Source organism: Aedes aegypti, chromosome 3 (genome assembly GCF_002204515.2).
Source record: "Aedes aegypti strain LVP_AGWG chromosome 3, AaegL5.0 Primary Assembly, whole genome shotgun sequence".
Classification (NCBI taxonomy): Eukaryota; Metazoa; Arthropoda; class Insecta; order Diptera; family Culicidae; genus Aedes; species Aedes aegypti.
This window is the reverse complement of record NC_035109.1, coordinates 148,976,736-149,000,943: the sequence shown is the minus strand read 5'-3', so window position 1 is coordinate 149,000,943 and position 24,208 is coordinate 148,976,736. Positions and strand designations below refer to the sequence as shown.

The 24,208-nt window shown below is 37.4% G+C and overlaps 1 protein-coding gene and 2 long non-coding RNA genes across 4 annotated transcripts in view; 2 read left to right on the top strand and 1 right to left on the bottom strand.

Annotated features, from left to right (window-relative positions):
- Nucleotides 1-19,971, top strand: part of LOC5572952 (arginine/serine-rich coiled-coil protein 2) — a 28,820-nt gene extending 8,849 nt beyond the window's left edge. Inside the window, exons 2-4 of one of the 2 annotated variants that reach the window (XM_021855663.1) lie at nt 772-936; nt 6,023-6,298; nt 18,442-19,971. In XM_021855663.1, coding sequence (XP_021711355.1) covers nt 772-936; nt 6,023-6,298; nt 18,442-19,578 — 1,578 coding nt within the window. In that variant the 3' untranslated portion in view covers nt 19,579-19,971. Of the gene's footprint in view, nt 1-771; nt 937-6,022; nt 6,299-18,438 lie in introns of both variants that reach the window. The other variant, XM_021855662.1, reaches the window with a different exon arrangement.
- Nucleotides 19,972-21,478: 1,507 nt separating this feature from the next.
- On the bottom strand, nt 21,479-22,903 carry LOC110678693. The gene is made up of 2 exons (XR_002501848.1): nt 22,789-22,903; nt 21,479-22,309 (listed from the first exon to the last, which is right to left on the bottom strand). It is a non-coding gene; the product is annotated as an uncharacterized LOC110678693 (long non-coding RNA).
- LOC110678694 lies at nt 22,221-23,591 on the top strand. Its single transcript, XR_002501849.1, has 2 exons — nt 22,221-22,301; nt 22,781-23,591. It is a non-coding gene; the product is annotated as an uncharacterized LOC110678694 (long non-coding RNA).
- The last annotated feature ends 617 nt before the right edge of the window (nt 23,592-24,208 follow it).

Below are 24,208 nucleotides of genomic sequence, written 5' to 3'. Positions count from 1 at the left end.
CAATGGTACGTCATGCCCAACCATTTACCAACCTATATTTCGACAATAGTACGTCTTCAAATTTGTTATCCGACGTATCCAATGATCCAAAGTACCCAAATTTGTCCACCACCTCAAACTCATCAACTGGAGCACATCGTTGCCTTTGTCAGATTCTCAAGAAAAACATTCTCGTCCATAATCTTCTATAGCTCTTCACGCTCGATAGTATCTAGTATCAGGCCGCTTTGAAATTGATGAATAGGTATGACCTGGAAGCAAGGCGAAATATGAAACAAAATGTTTCCAAACTGCAAGATAACTTTAGCTTGCCATCCACAATCAAGGCATAATTGTTGAAAATCGCTAGTTTTCTTGCGTTGTGTTTCTTTTGTGCGACTTAAGCTAGCTTGAGTCATTCCAGATTGTACTGTGGCGGGCGTTGGTACCGAATGTTGTTTACAGCGGAAAGCCATTCGAGTATATGAGCTTTATAAACTTTAATAGATCCTTTACTGGATAATAGTACATTATGGGAATGGTTTTTGAGGGTATGTTATGGAACCCATATTTGTCGGTACACCGTACATATTCTTTTGAGATCAAAGACTTCACAGTTATCCTCGATCTGTCAAGATCTTATATATGTAGCTCTAGTTTTTCTTATGCTTTATCTACAAATTAACTGGGAACATTTCACACAAAATAGCAGTCTAGCGTTACGTTCTATCACATAATAATGCCATTTGCTGTGTTTGCCTATACATCCTGAATAGTTGACCCTTCCTTTAGGAACCACCCACCGGCCAAACCACCCGCAAGAAGCCTCCAGGGATTAAACCTCCATCGACGAAGGACAGCAGCCACGATGCAAAGAAGCGCAAACACGAACAGTCCAAGGATGATTCCAGAAAGAGCTCCAACAAGGACAAAACCAGCGGAAAGCACTCAAAAAAGGTAATTGTTCTATCCTACAGACTTAGTTGCATATATGTACTTGAATTTGCCCTTTAAAAAATGTGGTTTGGTTTCTGGGAATTGTTTGTCAATGCGTATGTCAGCCACTTGTTCCATTAAATCTTCTGATCTAGACTTTTAGTTTCGATCTAACCGTTTGTGACTGCTGTGCTTCCAAACAGTGGTCACAGAATCGTTAGAGACCCAATAGTAAGATTACTTTTCCCCATTTTTTCGATTGAGAATTATTTAAAAAAACATGCAATTTTTTGTAATATGCCCCCTTCATCTCCTACACCAAAAACATCTGCCAAATGCCTTGAATAATCTGACACTTGTTACTGTCGTTCAAAGAACTTTTGATTATGATAAATTGAAACCAAGTGAAAAGTGCCCCAAAGAAAACCAAACTCACAACCATCTCATGCGCGCATCTACACCCCAACCGTCCCCACCACTGACTGAGACTGAGCACGCAACGAAACCACGCTGAAAACCCTCGAACAGGAACTGCCCCTACTGTGTATTATGGGCATGAGCATGAGCCGTTTGAGGCGGAGAGATTGTCAATGCAACGCGCAATCAAAGGGTAATATATTTTGACTTTGTAAGGTTTCCACTAAACTAGCAGGGAGCCTTGGCGTAAGTATGCAAGTTAGGGATTTATATTTCATTTTTATTATCCTTCAGTTTCATTTTTTCGGAGATAAAATATTTACATGCAACGATGTACATGCCAGGAGCAAGAAATGGTATAGATTTACAGCAAAGTTAAAGTATTATCTGAAAACTATTTAAAGCTAGTTGGCCCGTAGTATTGCCACCCAGTAGTTCGTTTTATACAAAGTGACAGCTTTATTTTTACTCAGCTTTTCGTACCTTCCCGGTGAGTTTCATGAACTTGTTGTACACACGAGCACGTCGTAACCCTTGACAAAGAAAACGGAGAAAGAATCATTCATTCGTTTATCCGTTCTCCAGCTATTTCGTGACAAATAAACACCACTCCATGTTTATTTATGTAGATTGATAGATAAACAGTAAGTGCACCATGCAGTCAACTAAGATTGATCTCTCAGAAGAATATGTTTAATAATAGCGATGCTGTATAAGACTAAATTACATCTCTGACATTGCAGAATAGTTTTACACTCATGAAAGTACTCCATATTTCATTAATACTTACGAATCAATGTCTTCATTTTTTACGATAGGCCTCTTAAAGTCTCTATTTTAACCAAAATAGACTAGAAAGTTTCTTTTTTCCTTATTCTGTTCTGTTATTCAGTGCAAAATCCTGGTAAAAAAAATCGAGAGGCTCAAGAAAAACCGTCAAAGTATTACGCAACTATCCCCAGATACTTCAGAAATTTCTTCGAGGAAAATTTTCAGTAATTCTACCATTAATATCTCCAGAGATTTCTTCTAGAATTCTTTCAGGGATTTATTCAGAAAATAACCTAGAGGTTGCTTAATCAAGGTACTTAGTAATTCTTGTAGTGATTTTTAAGGAATATTTAGAGGAATTTTACCGGAATTTGATCCAGGCAATCATTTAACACTCCAACCCTACTACCTCCAATGATTTCTAGAGGAATTGGCATTTTTCCGGAGACCATCCCAGGATTTCCTACAGATTAATCATTGATCAATAATTACAGAGGCGCGTCCATGTTCAAAACCATGGGTATGACAAATATTTTGTGCACAGTGAAGCTAAGAAAATGTTAAATCCTGGACTGCAAATTGAATGTTACTATATTGGAGGGGCTCAAACGCAACTAACGGCTGAGTGCCTTAAAGTAGGAAATTAGAAATCTCTTGTCAGAATAAAAGAGACCGAAAATATACCTAAAAGAAATCAAAAATAAACTGTAAATAGACCAAACACAAATCAAGAAAACAAAACGAAACCTAATATAAGCCAGGATATTAGAACATTATTCTTCATAGTATCAGTACAGACATTTCTCTGAGATCTGAGACTTTTTTTTTGAGTATTCCTCGTGACAAGTACTATTGTATGAGTTTTATCATGATACTACAAGAATTCAGGCAGGATTTTTCCAAGGAGAACCACAGACATAAAAGAGATGATTTCAAGATGCTTTAGAAATCATCTGAAATCCTCCGAAAAGTCAGTGAAAATCTTTCAAGAAAGTCCTAATTCCACCAAGATTTTATCCAGTGATTCATCCATCGATTTCCCTGATACATCGTCCAAGATTCCCGGTCATCTTCAATGAACAAGGAGCTCTGAAATAACTCCTGAACTATCGAGGAATTTAAAAAAAACGTAGATTTGCTAAGATAATAGAAAAAATCTATCGAATCTCGACATAGTGTTCCACAGGACTTTCTAAAGATATTTTTCGAAAAACTTTGGACATAATCTCTACAAAAATTGTGTAACAATGTTCGGAGGAATTACTGGAAAAATGTAGTATAAACAGGAGTGGGAACTTAAATAAACTTTCGATGACTGCATATATTGATAAACTTTTTATGAAATGTTTGGTAAAACTGCAGGGGTATTGATGAAATGCTGGAAAAATTCGTAGAAAATATAGATTTTTTCGATGAACCCCTCAAGGAATGTTGGATTTCTGGAAGGAAAAGTAGAAGAATTCTTGAAGAAATCCACATGAACATGCGGAAGAATTCATGCATTCTTGAAAAAACTCTTAAGGTATTTTTCAAACATTTTGAAATAAACCTTTGTAAATTTCTTCGGAATAAATTCTGTAGAACTCCTACAGTAACAACTGTCGAATTCGGTTGAAGGATTAGTGAAAAAATCTCTGGAGTTTTAGAAAAAAAAATATCCAAGGAAATTACTGGAAACAGTAGCTTTATAGTTCTTACGAATATCCTGGAGCAAATTTTCCTAAACATCCTTTAAAAAATTGCTAGAATAATTTCTGGGATAATTGGTAGGTAAATCTCTAGACGAATTTCTGGAAAGATCCCTGTAGGATATTCTAAAAGTATTCTAAATAAAATTACTATGATTACTGAAACTTTTCTTCGGGGAACCTGAGAAGAAATTCTTAAAGAGCTTGTTGAACCCGTTATAGTCTCTGAAGGTTTCTTTAGAGCCTGTACAATTACGCATAAGGATTCAATGCAAGCACCATTTGGAATAAAATAGACTTTAGAGTCCTTCCATTAAAAACAGAAACTTTTTAAAATCTTGCATTAAAATAGAGACTAAGTCTCTAAAAAAGAAACCTACTGCCACAGTTTTGTCTTTTGGATCATTCATTGGATCAACTTTTGTTGTTATTCATATTAAATAATATAAATATCCCTTTTAAATCAATTCTATTAAACAAATGTGACAAAAATAGACCAAACTGCTTGAATTTATAATTAGTGAGGATGTTCTAATTTATTTATCTTGTTATAGGTAACAAACGGATGAATCGTGGATAGGACAATCCTTTGACTGTCCTACCCAGTTTTTTGTGCGTAGTACATGTCCTACGTGTCCTACCCACTTCCCGCGCCATTGATTAATTATATCATCGGTTTCTCTAATTGTTACTCTAGGAAAATCTTCAAAAAATCTTGAAGGAGTCCTTACAGGAATTCCAGCGAAGACTTGTTTCAAAGTTTTTAAAGAATCTCGTTTAGGGATTCTCCAAGAGACTTTACAAGAATTCTTACATCGATTTATTTTAGTAATTCATCCAGACATTGCTCCAAAAAATCTAGGGATTGTTCAAGAACTCTTCGTTATGAAGGTCCGCCACAAATTTCCCTACAGTTCATTCAAAACATTACTCGGGCAAAATCCCCATAGGTTCTTCAAAAGTTCATTTCAGATTGTAACAAGTAATATTTCGGTAAATCCTCCAATTATTTTAAACACAAATTGCTTCAGGGACACGTTCCGATATTTCTTGAGAATTTGAGAAAAAGAGTCGATTTAGATTTATAAAAGTTGTCTATGCCACAGATGTAAATCAGTTCAAAAGTAGGATCACATGCGTCAAACTAATCCATTCTGGGGAACATAACACTACAACAGCCTATCATCTGTAAGGTACAAAGGGACATACGGGCATACACTCCTAACACTAACGAATTTCCCATCAGCCATAGATTTTGAAGGAAATTGTTTCCAAGCTTCCAAGCTTTGTCTTCCAGCGATTGCCAAGGGATACTTATAGGAATTTGATCCAGGAAATCATTTTACACTCCAATCCTACTATCTCCAGTAATTTTTACAGGGATTGTCCCATTTTTTACAGACACTATTTCAGGATCTCCTAAATATATATATATATATATTTTTTTTTTCATTAATTCTACCATCGATTTCTCTAATTGTTACTCTAGAAGATTCCTTAAAATAAAAAAAAACCCTAAAGGGATTCTTCAAAGAATAGCCATAAATGTTTATTCCAGAGTGTTTAGGAAACTCGTTTAGGGATCTTTCAAGAAATTTTAGAAGAATTTCTACGCTATTTTTTTCTATAATTCCAGGGATCAAGAACTGTTCCAGGAGTTCATTGTGATGTTCCTTCTTATTTTTTTCACGAAAATAATCCACCATTTTATCCAAGGAGTTACACTCCTTTCAAAACATTCCCGAGCAAAATCTCCATGGATTCTTCAAAAGTTCATTTCAGATTGTACACCATGGAGCCTTCCCTAACCGAGTGGTTAGAGTCCGTGGCTACAAAACAAAGCAATACTGAAGGTATCTGGGTTCGATTCTCGGTTGGTCCAGAATCTTTTCGTAAAGGAAATTTGCTTGACTTCCCTGGGCATAGAGTATCATCGTACCTGTCACACGATTTACGAATGCAAAAATGGCAACTTTGGCAAACATAGCTCTCAGTTAAAAACTGTGGAAGTGCTCATAAAAACACTAAGCTGAGAAGCAGGCACTAGGACAGAGGACGTAATGCCAAAAAGAAGAAGAATCACTTACGAAATCTTACTCCCGGCATGTAACATCCCCAACTCCGTCTCCGATTAGCCATTCTTCAAACTAGTCATTAAACCAAATTGATAGAACAAAAATAACAGCTGTACCTTGAACCCCCTACGCTTGCCGTTGTTTCTATCGTTGCAGAAGCGCTCCCGTTCATCATCCTCGTCTTCGAGCGACAGCCGCGATTCATCGTCTTCGTCCTCGTCGTCTTCTTCGTCATCTTCCTCGGATTCGGATTCGAGCAGCAGCGACAGCGACCGCGATCGGAAGTCCCGCAAAAAGTCAAGTAAGCAGCCATCGGCCAGCAAGTCGGAAGTGCCGCCGCCCCCCTCTGCCAGTGTTGCAAAACATGAGAGCAGTGTCAAGCCGGCGAAGCTTCCATCGCAGTCTCCAGAGCACCGGCGTCCAGTCAAAGAGGTAGGTTTTAGCCGGTTTTAGGGCATCTTCAGCAGAGTTGGAGAGTAACATTATTTTTGTAACTCATCATACGATTTGTACCTCTGATCAAGATGGTCTTGGGGGAGAATATTGCATGCTTGGACATTTTTTGTTTTTGTTTAAAAAAAAACTATGTTTTCAGCTTTCGTTTCGTTACTATGTAATTGGAAGATTTACGTTCGAACAGGCGAACAAGACATGTTGGACTTGTTAACCCTTCACTTTTGAAAACAGCCTCACTTGGTAGGACGAACCTTAGGTCATATTCAGCAAGTTACAAATCGTAAAGTAAATTCCAAAAATTATATAACTCCTCATACGATTTGTAACTCTGCTCAAGATGCCCTAGTTCACAACAATGCTTCGATCATTGGCTATGGCCGAATCTAACCCAAGTACCCACGAAGCTATATAAGGACTGTTCATTTTATAAAGTGGACACTTTGTGCATGCTGTAACTTTTTAATTTATCAATGAAATTTCAATCGGTTTTTTTGCACATCGTTCGACTAGTATAATACAATATTATGATGATAAACATTCTCCAAAATAATGAAATTTCTCACGAATATGGAACAACGATTAGAACGGTTGATTTTTGGAGGTTATCAAAATCAATGATTGTTAGAAACTGGCTGGAAAATTCGACAATTTGTAATTTTTATTTTCAGAAAAGGCTTGTTCTTCGAAAGCATCATCAATCATCAGCCTGATGGAAAAAATCAAGTTATTTTTGATGCAACAATTTTACAGATGTCATAAATTTATTTTTCCCCTATAATTTTTAAAGACAAATATTTTAAATTTGAAAGGAACTGATATGATTCGATTTTTTTGGTTTAAAGTACGTCCTGACGGAAGTGCTAATATAGTATTAACCCCTCTACCGGCAGCTTAATTTTTTACCGCAAAATTCAAATTCAAATCGTTATAACTTTTTTGTTTTTCAATATTTTTGCACCATTTTTTCACAAGTTCTCAAACAACTCTTCTAGTTTAGGAATCCGTGTAGATTTTCATTATTGGTGATCTGGTTTTAAAGTTATTCCGATGTTCCTTGGGGGACCAACATTTTCCATATAAAATGTCTTTGGCGGCCATTTTGTTTTTGATTAATTTATCAAAAAAATAAAATATGGGCTATATAATGCTAGGTAATAAGGAGCTTCTCTGAAAAAATCATACAAATCGGTTCAGTATTCTTGGAGATATCTGAAAATTACGATATGATGTTTTTTTGAAGTTTTTAAGATCTTTATTTAGCCAGCGAGGTTCCAGAAACTTAAATGGTCATTACTTAAAGACGGCTGCACGAAATTGCTTCATTTTTTCACAACATACACACATTAATGTATTGTTTCGAAGAGTGAATATCTGAATACGATTAAAATTCTGTAGCCTGAGAAATTAACGGGGGTTTCTTGTTACGGGTCGGTCCCCCAAGGAATTTTGGAATATCTTCAAACCAGATGACCAATGATCAATATCGACACAGATCCTAAAACTAGAAAAGTTTTTTGAGAGCTGAAAAAATGGTGCAAAAATATTGAAAAACAAAAAAAGTTATAACGATTTGAATTTCAATTTTGCGGGAAAAAATGAAGCTGCCGGTAGAGGGTTTAATATAAAAAATAACTTACGCCTTCATTGAGTTCCTTATTCAGTCCCCACGTCACATTTAAAGCGCAATAGAAACACATATTCTTCATTCTTAGAAGACCTTTAAAAGTGCTTTGACAATAATCAAAATTGGCAACACTGCTGTAATAAAATCGATTTGATTTTCCACATATTGTTTTCATAATATGTTATTCTGGGATTACCAATTGAAATATTCGGAGAAAACAGTTTGCAATTTGCTGTCGATCGATAAATATGCGTACGAAATTTTAAAAGTATGAGACTTTTTAGTAAACTTACCATATGGAGTAAAATTTATACTTAAGACTGTGGTTTAAACTCACGATTTAGCTCTCATTTATACAAATATAGTTTCTTTAGTAATCTAAACCAGTTTTGAACACGCTTTTTACTTTTTTCTTTTGCTGGGAGTGAAAGGAGTGTGTATTAACAAATTTGACCATAAATGGATAAATCACTAAAGTTACCTAATGTTAGAGAATGGTGGAATATAATTGATTTTTTTAAAAGCTATACCTTTAGTAGAATAGTAAACGATACAAACATACAATTTGTTCATATAAATGAGGATTTTTGTTTTGCGAAAAATAATGTTAAACTATGACAAACAGCTTTTCTTAGGAGTTTTTATAAAACATATTTAGCTCTTCAACTAAGAGCATTTTCTCAGATCTTATATTTTCATAGCATTGTAGAATAATAGTTGAACGATGCACAGAAAACCGATTACGATTTTATCAATAAATAAAAAAGATATAGCGTAAACAAAGTGTCCAATTTATAAAATGAACAGTCCTTATGAATACTTTATGTTTGCTCTATAGTGTGCTATCAGATTTTGTTTTAAAGCGACATAATCTTTAAGAGCTTTATAAAGCATAATTAAAGTGGGAAAGGGCCCCACAACAACCAAATTAATGCAATACACCCGATTCTGTTTTTGCACGGGGGATGCGTACCGTGCAAAAAAAGTTTTCAGTTCAAAATTTCAAAAACCGTGCAAAAAAGTAACACCATTTCTCGACGTTTCATGCAAAAATAAGGTTTTGGCGGAAAAATATGTATGGAAACTTTTTTTGCACGGCCGTGTAAAAAAAATCCGTGCAAAAACAGAATCGGGTGTACTTGGTAAAGCAATTTTAATGCACAAGCCCTACTGAAGCATTTATGGTTGTATTTTTAGGGGTCATGGTACATATTAGCTTAAAATAATGTATATTTAGGGCATGCGTTAAAAGTAAATAAAATAATTATAAGTAAATAAAATAAAATAAGTCCATTGGCTACCTTACAATGATTTTCTTTGCCATCTGAATGATTTTTTTGTTGGAATCAGGATTCGAACCCACAACTACGATGATGGTGTGCTGAATGCCTGGCGCGTTGGTGCCCTGTGCTAAAGCTGCTGATGTGATAAGGTAGGATAAAAGTTCCTTATAAACGAAGCCACTGCGTGTGTTAACCATTATTATTCGCCCAGTTATTACGAATAGAAAGGATTCTCTTCGGCGATTGAACAACAGTGATTTCTTCTCCTCACCAAATGAAACATCAATAGAAAGAATTTGATCACCATTCTTTCTCGTAGAGGAAATAACTGGAAGCCCTAGCGTTTTGAAAATATTTCAGGGGAGAGAAATTGATCGACATTCCTTCTCGTTATAAAATACAACATAATTCTGTATGAATAAATATATCCTTAGATCATGAAATGGGGGTTCGAGATGGAAGAAAGTCATTTCATTATTAAAATTGTTCTTCCATATCCCAAAAAACGTAATGAGCGAGTGCGAATGTGCTCGATCGTCTTACTTATTTATTACAGATTCGAGTGCGTTTAATGAGGTTACGTAATCTTGTATGACAGCATAACTTTATATTCACTCTAAACGCTATACATAATGCTGAATTAAAATAATGCTATAAAGCATTTATAATGTTCATCAAATGGATCATTGCTTGACGGTTATTGAATAAATGCATGATAAATTATTAATGCAAAAAATGTTGACTTTCGGTCAAATTAATGCAATGGTATAATGCTTGTGGTTACTTGGGAATTCTTTAAAAAGACATGAAAAGTGGAAAAGTGCACTTACACTTTGGGTTGGCCCATAGCTTTTAACTCCTCCCCTTATGTAAGACTCAACAAAACATTGATTTTTTTTGTACTTCTCGGTGGTAATTTTTGTCACCTCAGCGTAATGTTGAACAACTGGCACGAAAGCCCATCACCTTGTCTTAGGAGTGTTCGCCCGAAATTTATACGCAATTCTGCACACCGTCCTCGCTCTAATCAGTCTTGTGAGCTTCCCGGGAAAGCTGTTCGCGTCCATGATCCTCCATGACTATGCGGTCGATACTGTCGTATGCCGCTTTAAAATCAATGAACAGGTGATGCGTAGGGACCTAGTATTCCCGGCATTTTCGGAGGCTTTGCTGTTCTGTAAAGATCTGGTCCGTCGTAGAGTGGCCGCTCACGAAACCGACTTGATAACTTCTCACGAACCCTTTTTCTATTGGTGATAGACTACGGAAGATGATCTGGGATAATACTTTGTAGGCGGCATTTAGAATAGTGATCGCTCGATAGTTCTCAGTTCCGCTCCGATACCATCCTTCCTAGCTACCTTGTTATTCTTGAGCTGTTGAACGGCATTCTTAACTTCCCTCAAAGTGCGAGCTGGTCCGACATTCCGACGTAATCGTTTCTCCCGTTACCCTGAACCTTCGTGCCTATGCTCTCAGCGCCATTCAAGTGTTCATCGTAGTGCTGCTTCCAATTGATCATACCCATTACGAATAGAACTTGTACCAACTGGGCATCAAACCCAGACACCTTATGCATGGTTTTGTTTCGTAACCGTGAACGTTACCACTATTTATGATAAATAGCCTTCATTTCAAATGACCGTTCTGCCAAACGACCTTATGCCAAATGGCCCGCTTCTTATCCAGTAGGTCGTGTCGATTTTTACAAATTTTCAAAATCAAAGAACAAAACCCTGCAAAATTAAAAAAAAAATCGTTTAGCTACTCGGCAAGCGACTTGAAGTTTAGTATGGTAAAACGGACCCTTTCAATATTACATAGAAAAAGGTACTTTGAGGACGTACTAAAAATTCTCTACCTAGCTGATAATTTAAAGCAAGTATCAGTAAACATTTCGTTAAAACACAACTTTCTAGTAGCTCTCCAAATAAACGAGTTAAAAAATGGAAGCTTCGAAAATTGTATATGCATGATTTGTCACCTTTTAATCTGGCATCACAGTGCATTTTTTTTCAACCAAATCTTCCAACAAAGGCCGCCATTCTGGATTGCAAAATGTTCAATTGAAAGCAATTTGCAAGCTGGACAAACTTGTCTAAAAAATCATGCTTCTTAATGATCAGGATCTTGAGATACAATGATTTTTATAGACCGGAAGTCGCCATCTTGTTTTCTAGACCGTCATATTGGATTCAATGTAAAGCAATTTTCAACCTAAACAAACTTGTCAAAGAAATTTTCCTTCTTAGTTATCAGGATCTTGAGATATAATGATTTCCATGAACCGGAAGTCGCCATTTTGTTTTCTAGGTCATCATTTTGGATTGCAAATTGTTCAATTGAAAGCAATTTTCAACCTGGACAAACTAGTCGAAAAAATCATGCTTCTTTAATGATCAGGAACTTGAGATAAGGTACCGTGGGGCAAGTGGGTAATGGAATTCGCATAGTTGAGATTCTTCAAATTCTAGAGACTTTAAATTGAAACAAATGAGGTCGTGTATATTTTTTAACTTGACTCCCACCAAATATAAGCAGCATGCTGAAATTGATTTTTATGAAAAATTGAAAAAAAAACAGAAAAAGTTTTTTGAAAAATGTCTTACTACTTTTCACTTGCCCCAAAAGTGGGGCAAGTGAAAAGTTTACTGCTTTGAACAATAAATTCAAAAACAAACAGTTATTTTCACGATTTCTTTTAGCTTTAACATTTGTTAAGGCTTCCCAATGAACAATAACATAAGTAACATGTAAACAAAGAAAATGTTATTCTTTTCACTTGAATTTTCTTCTGTTCAGTTATGTTAGTTGAAATGATTCGACACCCTTATAACTGCAACATTTCCAATGCTAGTTCTTACATTATAGGACAGCAATTGCATTTCTGCTCTGTAGAATTTTCACCGCTCGTTTTTTGTTTTTGAGAAAGTCGGATATGACGTCGGATAACTCTTCGGGAGAAATCAAACGGAATCCTTCAATAACGTATTTAGAATATTTTTTATGTGGATAGACCTATACCCCATGTTTATGTTTTGAACTAGCTTTACATAGACATTCTACGAGATTTCCGTGTGTTCTCTAACATTGCAACTTTTCAGTCAACGTCTTCCTTTTAATTGGCTGCCCGAAGTAGACATATTAATATTGTAATGTTTGGCAACATCTTTTAGAGAAGTTCCATGATTTCTAATACCTTTTAACGCTTGAGTATAGTGTTTCTTGAATTATCTATCAGCACGTTATGTTTTTCTATGATAATTGCGAACCATGCTTACTTATGGCTACTTAAAGAGAAAACACAAATTCAATCTCTAATGATAAACTTTTCACTTGCCCCTCCTGATAAGAAAATTGACGGTGTTTAAATTAAGTTGTTTTTAGGTCTACGTCGAATTAATTCTAAAACTTTTTTTTATTGCAGTTTGAAACTGTCACAGAGGACAAGTAAGAAGTGGTACAGGAAATTATTTTCCGCAACTTTTTTCCATTGAAAATATTAAAATAAGATTGTACGCCGCCAACTTGTTACGGAGTAACCGTTGACAGGTTAACAATTTTTCGCTCTATTATGCAATAATGGCTGAAACATCTCAGAAATCTCTTACCTATCGTAATGTTATCAATGGCCTCAAAGGTTTACGCAAGAGTTTAAAACGTTAATTCACATATTCAGTAAAATATATCAATTGTTTTCACTTAACCCATTTGCCCACTTGCCCCGCGGTACCTTATTATTTTTTCCTGATCGATTGGAACTTAAGTTTTTTTAACCTCACGGTAACAGAGCATGTCACGGTACCACTTCTAAGTTGTCCTCTCTGACAGTTTTAAACTGGAATAAAAAAAGTTTTAGAATTAATTCGACATAGATCTAAAAATAACTAAATTGAAACAAAGTCAATTTTCTAATCACGTGGGGCAAGTGAAAAGTTTTTTTTATTAGAGATTGAATTTGTGTTTTCTCTTTAGGTAGCTATAAGTAAACAAGGTTGGTAATTATCATAGAACAACAGAACGTGCTGATGATTCAAGAAACATTATGCTCAAAGCGTTAAAAGCTATTATCATGGCCAAATCATGGAACTTCTCAGAAAAAAGGTTGCCAAATATTACAATATTAATATGTTTACTTCGGTCATCTGATTAAAAGGAAGACGTTGATTGAAAAGTTCCAATATAAGAGAACGCACGGAAATCTCGTGGAATGTCTATGTAAAGCTAGTTCATAACATGAAAAATGGGGTATAGGTGTATCCACATAAAAAAGTTTCTAAATACTTTATTGAAGGTTTCCGTTTGATTTCTCCGGAGAGTTATCCGACGTCATATCCGATTTTCTTAACAAATAACGAGCGGTGTAAATACTACAGAGCAGATATGCAATTGCTGTCCTGTAATGTAAGAACTAACGTTGAAAATGTTGTAGTTATAATGTTTTCGAATGATTTGAACAAACATAACTGAGTAGAAGAAAATTGAATTGACAAGAATAAAATTTCGAATCGCTGGAGATTTTTTTTTTCCTGTTTTGGAGCGTCTTGCTGGGTAGTGCTTCGTGAAGCCCAAGCAGGACAGTTCGGTTTTGCGTCGTCAGATAGATTTTGCTCACGGTTTCGCGCGTGTTTTTGTCGCCGGAGATTTTTTTTTACGCGTATCGTTATTTTATACAATCCGATGACCCTGGAGGGATCGATTTTGCTTTTTACTGGTTATTGAGCAAAAATATTACTGCACAATCGACAAGCATTTCGCGAAATACTATTTATACTATAAATAAGCTATTGTTTTCTCTTTTGATTGCCGGCATTCAAAAGATTAATTTGAAAACGCTTAAACAACAAATCTTTAAGGTCTATCGCCAGCTTTCTAGGCGAATCCTGACAATATACCTTCCCCAACCTCCAACTCCGTAGCACTTATGAGGGTGTCGCTGAGTCGGTGGCCTCTCATTAAGTAAGTGCTACATCAACATTTCCTTCCCCTATCCCAAGTTACGGTAAAGATGGGCGTGGCCGGGAATAGCGATATTCATGCTTTTAGTTTTCTTGTTTATGATTTGAACAAGGTATACTGCCCTGCCTTGTTCTTGAAAGTAGTCAGGATGAGATTATTAAAAAGAAACATGAATGTTGCTAGTATCCAATCTACGAAGTATACCGTATACCGTAACTACGCTAACGCTATTGGGGCGCCTTTACAAATGTTTAAGTTAATAGAAATCGTGAATATAACTGTTAGTTTTTGAATTTATTGTTCAAAACGATGAACTTTTCACTTACCCCACTTGTGGGGCAAGTGAAAAGTAAGAAGAAGTTTTTCAAAAACTTTTTCTGTACTTTTTTCTTGAATTTCGCATAAAAATAAATTTCAGCATACTGCTTATATTTGGTGGGAGTTAAGCTAAAAAATATACACGACCTCATGAGTTTTATTTAAAAGTCTCTAGGACTTGAAGAATCCCAACTAAGCGAAATCCATTACCCATTTTCCCCACGGTACCTTAAGGTTTATCTGATTACAACATGAACATTTGCGATTTAGTTTTAATTTCATTCATCAGATAAAACACATGCATTTGATCTGAAAGGTTTATATGAGTTAAAGGATTGTTCCTTCTTCCTTCTTCTGTCGGGTGTGAGATCACTGCGTCCATTTTCTAGAACTATTGTGATATACCCTTTTGCTTTTACAAAGACCCTCAGTGGCGAAAACGCCACCGGAATACTTTGCGCAGTGACTGAACTTTTAGCCATCTGCCATTGATGGGCAGAAGTCCTAAGTTGCAGCATTGTGTATCCCCCAATCTGGTACGATCAGCCTGATAAAGCCGACCACTTCCCTGGGGGATGCGTTCCAAATATCGGCCGGCTCCAAAAAGGGCTTGCCAAATATTTTGGACCTTCGTTGTATATGTGCACAGAAGGTGTTGAGAGGTTTCGCACGTTTCGCTACAGAAACGACAATTAAGGTTTTGGATGGCTCCGATCTTTTGTAAATGGTATCTGGTGGGGCAGTGTCCAGTGATTAGACCGGTGTAGGTGCTGAGGTCCCTTTTGTTAAGACCAATGAGTTTTTGTGTTTGTTTCGAATTAATTGTGACGAATCTTTTGGACTGATTCGCATTGGAAACTGTTTTCCAATTGGATATAATTTGGCTGGACAACCAGCTGTTCAGTTCAATATTTAGTGAGCAGTTTGATATGCCAAAGAATGGCTCAGGACCAGTGAATGTATTGGCCGATCCATTCCTTGCTAGCTCATCGGCAATTTCATTATCCTCTAGACCTGTATGCCCCGGGATCCAATATAGTTTAACTCGATTGCGGATGGCTAGGGTTTTTAGAGCAAGAACACATTCCCACACTAATTTTGAGTTAAAAAAGTAAGCTTTCAGAGCATGAAGAGCTGCTTGGCTGTCGGAGAAAATACAGATTGTGGCATTTCTGTAATTCCTCTTTACGCTGAGCTGCGCACATTCATTAATAGCATACACTTCAGCCTGAAAAAAACTGTAGGCCACTGTCCGAGAGGGACAGAGATTTTAGTTCTTGGTCCGTGCACTCCAGATCCAGAACGATTGTTCATTCTCGATCCATCAGTGTAGAATTTGATTGAGCCTGGAGGAATACTCGGTCCACCTTCTTGCCACTCTTGGCGAGAAGGAATGAACACCGTATATGGTATGTCATAATTCACAACCATTTCCATCCAGTCACTGCATTGTTCTACAATTGGATTTATAGAAAATTCGTTTAGTATGCTTAGGTGACCGGTTAAATCTCCTGGCAGAAGGTTTATTGATCGTTTTAGCCTCAGAGCGCTTTTCTCAGCATCCAGCTTTATGAATTGATCTAGCCGTGGCAGATTAAACATTGCATCTAGGGCGAATGAAGGGGCGCTGCGAACTGCACCAGTAATGGCGACGCACGCAGCGCGTTGGATTTTGTTCAGCTTGGCTCTAGCCGTAACCTCGCTTGTTTTTGGCCACCAAACAAGGGAAGCGAAGGCTCTTCTAGGCCGAACGATGGTTTCATATATCCACATGATCATATTAGGTTTTAGGCCCCACTTCTTTCCACAGGTCTTTGAGCAGACCCACAGAGAACTGAGAATTGAACCTGCTAAAATTGTTCAAACATAATACGCCATCTTGAAAACACTACTAATTTTCACATCTGCGAATCACATGATAATTATCGGATAACATATATAGCTTTTGGTTCATATTCAATTCACAGTATAAACCAATAAACATGATAGAGTATTGTAATGAGGTTTATGTACTTTCTACATAAATTGTAATGGATACGTATAACATTGATAGGATTTCCATTATCCTAAATGTATGTTATGTTTTTAATACTTTTTATGATATTTCTTGGTTCAGTGTACATAAAATGCACCGTGATGTCAGATTAAAAAGTGGCAAATTATGCATATTAAATATTCGAAGCTTTCATTTTTTTAACTCGTTTATTTGAAGAGCTACTAGAACTAGAGCTACTGTTCTAACGAAATGTTCACTGATACTTGCTTTATATTATCGGCCAGGGAAAAAAGTTTTAGCACGTCCTTAAAATACCTTTTTGCTATTCCGTTGCAAATCAATCAACTTTTCATTGAGAAGTTGATCAACATAACGGCCTACTTTTCCTACCAAATAAAACAGTGCTGAAAAGTGCTACTTTTCAGCACTCTTTTCGGTGCTGAAAAGTAGCACTTTTCAGTACTGTTTTGGTAGGCGTCAACCGAACAACCCAGTGTCCTAGTCTCTTCATGCCATGCTTATTGTGCGCGGCGTGTGAGTCGAGACGAGTCGTTCTCACCACGGGTGACGTGATGCGACTAATATTAATCAAATGGAAGCGAGTGGACACCTCACCGATTCGTCTTGCCTTATATGCCGCACAGAAAAAGCACAATTGCATCTGATTCTTGAGTTGGTTCTATGTCTGTCAGGCTTGTAGTCACTGTCCTTTCTTACCTGTTCATTCATCTAATAGGGAATATAGATCTACATGATACCGATGGGAACGAGAAGAATTGTGACATTCATGGGTACTACTGTGTCACAGCCTACGTGATTGAAAAATACTGAATTGAAACTACGCATGGCTGTATGCCCATGTGGGTTCTCTTGCAATGTTTGTTTGTGCTTTTAGAGTTCATCGAGTTGAAACGGCATTTTTCGAAATAGCAAAAAATGTTGTATGCAACTCGTTGCAAAACTCGATTTTTTCAGCACTCGTTGTATTTATCCAACTCGGCGAGCCTCGTTGGATAAATGTACAACTCGTGCTGAAAAAATCATCATTTTGCAACTTGTTGTACTTGGAGTACTCAAATAATCATCTGATTGCCTCTATACATCTTTTATCGAATTGCTCTGGAATTATCAATACCTTATGCAACTAGGTTCTGATTCTCCGACGATCCGAATTGAGCCGGGTGAAACGATAGGATAGTGCAACGGATATAGAATCGGAAGCCAGTTGACTGTGTGGTATTCTTTGTTGGAGGGCGATCGTCTTACGGATATAGAGGAAGTAGAGCTTGTTGGTTCATTCTCAAGAAAGTCGGGAGCTTTGTGCGGCGGTTCGTATAGACAATCCAGCACATAAAAAGTAGCTTTCATATTATTAGGAAATTATATGCGACGTCTTACCTGATCAGCCTGAAAATAGAGTCAGCAACGGAAATGTGAAAGTTTATGACAGTCATTTCACAGCCTACCTGATTGAGGAATATTGAGCTGTTACTACGCATTGATGCTCATGTGGGCGTGAGTCTCTTCGATATATATTTATGCAAGCCTCGTTGTATAAACGTACAACTCGTGCTGAAAAAATCATCATTTTGCACCTTGTTGCATAAATAACTATTTTCTATTTAATTTTGGAAGGGTCCGTTTTCCCACTTTGATGATTTACTGAATAAATCATTTTTTCATACTAAACTTCAAGTCGCTTACCGAGTAGCTAAACTATTTTTTAGAATGTTCAAATTTTGCAGTGTTCGTTTGGGCCTATTTGCTACCATTTGTGATTTGCGATTCTTCGATTTCGAAAATTTACGAAAATCAATACAGCCTATTGTCCAGCAATAGAGGACACGTCTCTGATTTCTGTTCTGTGTAAAAATGTTTTGAAAAAAAAAATCCTAGTGTCCTAGCATAGAGGAATAAACTATAGTTTTTTTTTCAGAAGAGCCCCGCCAAGACGAGTCACGCCGTAGCGGAGCGGAAGAAAAGCCCGGTGGAACGGGAAAGGCACCGCAATCGGAGCAACTCTCGCGATCGTTACGATAGCAAGCGGAATAATGACAGGGACCGAGAAAGGCGCGATCGCGATTACCACCGCGATCGAGATCGATCGTCGCGCCATCAGCGGGACTACGACAACAGCCGAGATCGTCGGGATCGGTATTCCGGTGGCCGGAGTAGTGGCAGTGGCTACAAGGATGACAAACGAGACAGACGCGACAAGTACGATCGGCACGAAAGGAAGGAACGTGATCGCAGCCGCGATCGCAAAGATAAGCGAGATTATGAAAGGGATCGTCACTACAGGAGGTCTTCGTCTCGCGATAGGAAGCGGAAATCCAGCGATGATAAAGTTAAGAGAAGATCGCGATCGAGGAGCAAATCTCCGGTCATGAAACCTATGTCACCTATTAAAACAGCACCCCCAGTCGTTATCCCAAGTTTGATGCCCACTGGATTCAGTCCCGCTGTGAAACCTCCGCCTATCAATCCTGCTCTGATCCCACCGCTAATGGGGATCAACGTTGGACCAATCGAACTACCTACCCGATCGACCACAAGTGGTGATCTTCCGATCGACCCTCAGAACGCTCTTTCCCGAGGCTCGCTCATACGCAGCAATGTAAAGGCCGCTCAACTAGAAAAGATGGGCATCGATGTCCTGCTGCAGAACAAGAAGGCAACCGATAGTGTTCCGTTGCCTTCGTACTATAATCCGGGGGTTGTGAACCCGGTTCGTTACGCCGATCAAGTACAAAAACGAAAACTCCTTTGGGGAAACAAAACGGCCGAGAGTAAGGAAGTTTCCACCAACATCAGCAAATGGGAACAGGCAAAGTTTTCCCAGGACAAAGATGGCAAAATGGCATCCAAGTTTTTGCGCTTGATGGGCGTGAAAGATGCTCACAAAACGACGCCAGCAGACGAAGCCAAACCAGGGCCCAGCAGCTCCGGGGACAGTATTAACAAGCAGGAAGAACTGTTCTCGACCATGGAGCAGCAGTACGAAGTCGCCCGGCAAGTGACGCACACAATGCGTGGCGTTGGGCTCGGTTTCGGTTCCCAGCCGAGGACCTTCTAAAGCGTTGTTGATGGTTGTCCGAAAGGTAGGTTTGTCCCCTCCTTCATGTAGCGATTCTCAACCCAAATAGAAATCTTGCGCCAAATTCATAAAAGAAAAAGATGCAGGGTAAAGCATATATGTCTATGATCTATCCTGCTACTAAGCCTATAGGGATCTTTGTGCGATAGTGGTGGCCTATTTAGCCTAGGAGTTGTGCATTAGTTGGCCACTATCCCGAACAAAAAATGGAGATCTGAACCATCACAAACATTGAAATTTTACACATGCAATATTGATGTTGAGGCGAGTTTTTTTTTTGTAGGATGGAGATGCATGATTACTGCACTGAATTTTACATAATAAAGATGTAATGATCCGAAATGGATGCAAAATAAAACTGAAATAAACCAATTGTGCGTAGAATGGGTTGATCCGAAATTTCCTCTCGATAAATCTTGATGTAACGATTGTAAAAGGATATCATATTGCGAAACAATATTTGGCTGAATTGTATAGATATTTCTAATGAAAACCTTGGAGAAATTAAATGATGAAATTATGCAAATATCATTGAAGCGAATCCTTTCCTAATACCTGATAACATGGACATCTGGAACAAGACTTGCAGGATTGATAAGCTAGTCAAAATTACATAATAAAAACAGTTGAGTTAAATCTAGAAGAAGTTCTAAAAAAAATCCATGGCAATTCCCAGAAAATCGTCTAGTGATACCTCCAGAGATTCTCTTAGAAATACTTTCAAGGATCCCTCCAGCAATTCCTCTTGAGAATCTTGCGATGAACATTTAGCGTGTAGGCGATCGGGCGAAATGCCGAATGATTCGTTAAACGAAAACCGATGTATTGGATCGTTTGATCGATGCTAGTGTTAATCTAGAAATATTTTTAAAATTTTCCACTTTGAATTTTATATTCCCGTTTTACGTTCCTAAAAAATATTACCTTAGTGTTTACAGAACCCCCCCTAGAGCCGAATCATGGTTGCGCTACTGTTGCTCGCAATAATCGCAATTGTCATAAATTTCGTAGTTTTTCATAAATTTGCGTTGATTTTATTTGTTTGTGATTTTGTTTCATATCACTGCATATCGCAGTGATACTTGTAAATTTAAATTTTCTTTACTGTGAATATTCATTATTTGTCTAATCTAGTAAAAAAATCCTTCTAGTAGTCTTCCAAAGAACTCGTTAGGAATATCCCTTTGTAATTCTCCCACGAAGGTTTCAGGTATCGGGGATCTCTTCATGAATTATTTCCGTATTTTTCCAGTGCATTCTCCAAGAACGCCTTTACCTTTCACTGGGGTTCTACTGGGATTTCCATGGAAAAATATTCTTAGGGTTAGTAGCTATTATTTAACAGATTTTTAAAGTTCATTTAAACTTTCTGATATTATCATATTTTTTCGAAGAATCTGTATCAGACTGCTTGCAGCGTACCGGTTTTAATGAGGAAAGTTTTATTGATGTTCACACTAAAAGTCGTCACAATTCACTAGCTTTCCGCCCTTATTCTATCGTTCATCCCACCTTATATCACTATCAAACACTCTCGACCCGGAATGACCTGCTCGGCAATTTGGCAGGAAAATGTCCACTGAACTTTGAACGGAAGATTGTCGTCCCTCTTCGCAAAAATCAGAGAAGTAGGTTTAATCCAAACGCCACGGAATCGCCACCCAGATCTGTCGCGGACTCCTCCTGTAACGAACCGTCAGAACTGGGGCGTCGTACACACCCGGACTCCTCCTGTAACGAACCGTCAGAACTGCGGACGTCGTACATTTTCTTCACACCGAGGCCCCTTCCATCTTGGCGGGTCGGTTTTAAAGGGTTGATTCCACTCCCTGGCGAGGAACTCACTCTCTTAATTGGTAGAACTTGTCGTCTTGTTCTAACGATCCGTGAGCGATGAGCGTAACAAAATCCGCATGTGAGTCACCGTTCTTCGCGGTTTGTGGTGTGGCTGAAATGAAAAACTTAAGCAAAACAATACGATTACCCGCCGCCTATAGGGCTAAGCAAACCGGAAAGCTGCGTAAGTAAAAAGTTCTCGCGCACGTTTGTTTGCTTTACTCCATAGCGGTAAAATTATGTCACTTTAAATTTGGCACTGTCGGATTCCTGGCCAAGGTAAAACAAACAAAACCAAATTGACTTCTGGTTTTGCAGTTACGCAACAAACCACTGCAACGAGGAAGCACCCGTTACTTTGCTTCGTCAGGCTATGTGCAAGAAAACCATCATTTCCCGGATACGTAGAAAGTACCGTATCATGATGCTAGGCTGGTACATACGCCCCAACCATTCGAGTTTTTAATTAAATCCTTTTGAATTAAAAACACGGAGAAGGCATATTTGGCTTGCTAGAATAATTATTGTTGGTACATGTAAAATCCCTACTCAACCTATTTTTGGTTCTAACATTTACAACGTTAACTGATTCCTTCGCTATGTACATTATAAAGAATTAGTGTTCCTATATCTCTAACCGCTGGGTCATCCTTCGTTGTGCCCACTGTTGTGTCCACCATCCATTTCTGTCGACTCCTTTCGTCTTTTTTCTAGCTTCATTTCTGAATCTTTGATCTCAATGGTAATCGGCATCTAATTTCCTTTGTGACTTGATATATCCTAGTGTCCCATTTTTGTCTATGTTGATGACTATTCGTAGTATCATGAACAACTGAGGTGAATTTGTCCTCTGTGCTCGAATTGTTGTCGGCACCTGGGAGGGAGAAACCGATACGAAATTTATGTACGTCAAGGTGAGCCGAGATTCTGCTGTCACGAACTGTCACTGTGAGCTCAGATCTAAAACAATGGACAAACATGACAAAAGCGCGTAATTGATTTAAACATAGTTTTGCATTTCATCAAATGTGACAAAAAATCGATTGAAAAGTTATTCATGCTTATTCAAAAGTAATGTCACAATATGCACCTTTTATTCTGATTGAATACAAAGTATTCAAATATTCCTAATTTTTATTTTTTCCAATAAAAACGAAAATGAAATGCATAGAAAACCTTCGCCCTTTTTCCATGTTTGTCCAGAACGATCGAAGGAACACAACAAAAGAAAACTAGCGATTTTCATCAAGTCTGCCTTGATTGTCGTTGGCAAGCTGGAGTTTTCTTGCAGTTCAAAATAACTTTGTGTCATATTTCGTGTGTAGTATCGGTGCCTCCCTCCCAGGTCGGCACCAATGGCCTTTCTTGTCTAAGCTATGTTCGATTTGTCCGTTATATCATATTGGCTTTTCTGACCAAGTTCAAAATAAAATTGTTTACTTAAGACATTAATATGTCAATTTTTTTTTTCTTTGTTACCTTGGATAATCGTTATCTTGGATAACCGTTATCTTGGATAATCATCTATTATTCAGCTCCAGCTTGTCACATCTCCATTTCGTGCTATGTTTACGTCATCATTCCTCCCTTTTACATCATCTACCTCAACATCAGAATGGTTATTCGATCAAGACGCGACGGGTGTTGATTTGTACGAATTCTAGATGCCAACCATTACACGTTCGTTGTTCCACTGTCTTCCTTCTTTGGCGCTCCCGATGATTACTTTCACTCTCCTTCGGTGGGACAGTGTACACTCCAAAGGACTACTGCTGCCTATGACCTATTTTCCTATTCTATATTATTCTATTGTATTTTATTCCTACTATATGGTAGAACTATTCATATCTACTATCCTACTATCTACAGTTTGGTGAGTCCCAATATATATATATATATATTTTTTTTTATTTCTATTATTTATTTGTTGTGTTTTTTTTTTGTTTTTTTTTTGGAAATCTCACATCTTTTCGTTTTGCTCAGTTTTAAAGGATTTTAATATCTTTTGTGGATTTTGTTGGTCTCTTTTTCCTTTTTGTTTTTGTTTTCGCTTGAGCTTAGAATATTTATACATTATCTTTCATACCTTCTACGTGTAATATATACAACTTTAAATATGTCAAAGAATAGTGTTTTTCTAGCATTATTTGTATGACAATAAATCATTTTCTTAAAATTTCGTGAAACTTTCGACTTTAAGTCAATTTGTTTTTAGTTTGTTTTGTTTTTGCAGTTCAAGTTTTGATTTATTAATTTTTTGAAAATTTCTCAAGTTGTAAAATTTTTCATTTTCTTATATCTAGGATACCTTCTTCCTGTACTGATCCGTTATCCGTCTCCATCTGTAAGGTTTTGTTCTTTTCTCGCTTGGTGACCTCCCCCCCTTTCTTTTGAGGTTGCAGGCAGGATCTGTGAATGAAAACCTCGTTTGCTCATATAAATTCAAGGTATAAAAATGGTTTGTCCCAAAGTGTGTTTTCAATTTCCATCATATTAATCCTCTACTATTACATTAATATCCAGAGTATGTATTTCAGGACCCCAACCAGTTTCATATTCTTTTCCCTTTTGGATCTTCTTATCAATGTCATTATTCCTGCTATTCCAATTTTCATTGCGAAGAGTGTCTTTTTCCTCTTCGATGCTTTGTTATTCTTTGAAGGGTGTATTTTCCTCTTCATATGTATATTCTCTTTATACTCTTTCTATTCCCATTTATATTTTCCATATTTCTTACTTTTCCAGAGGGTAACGACCCTTACAGAATAGTTTC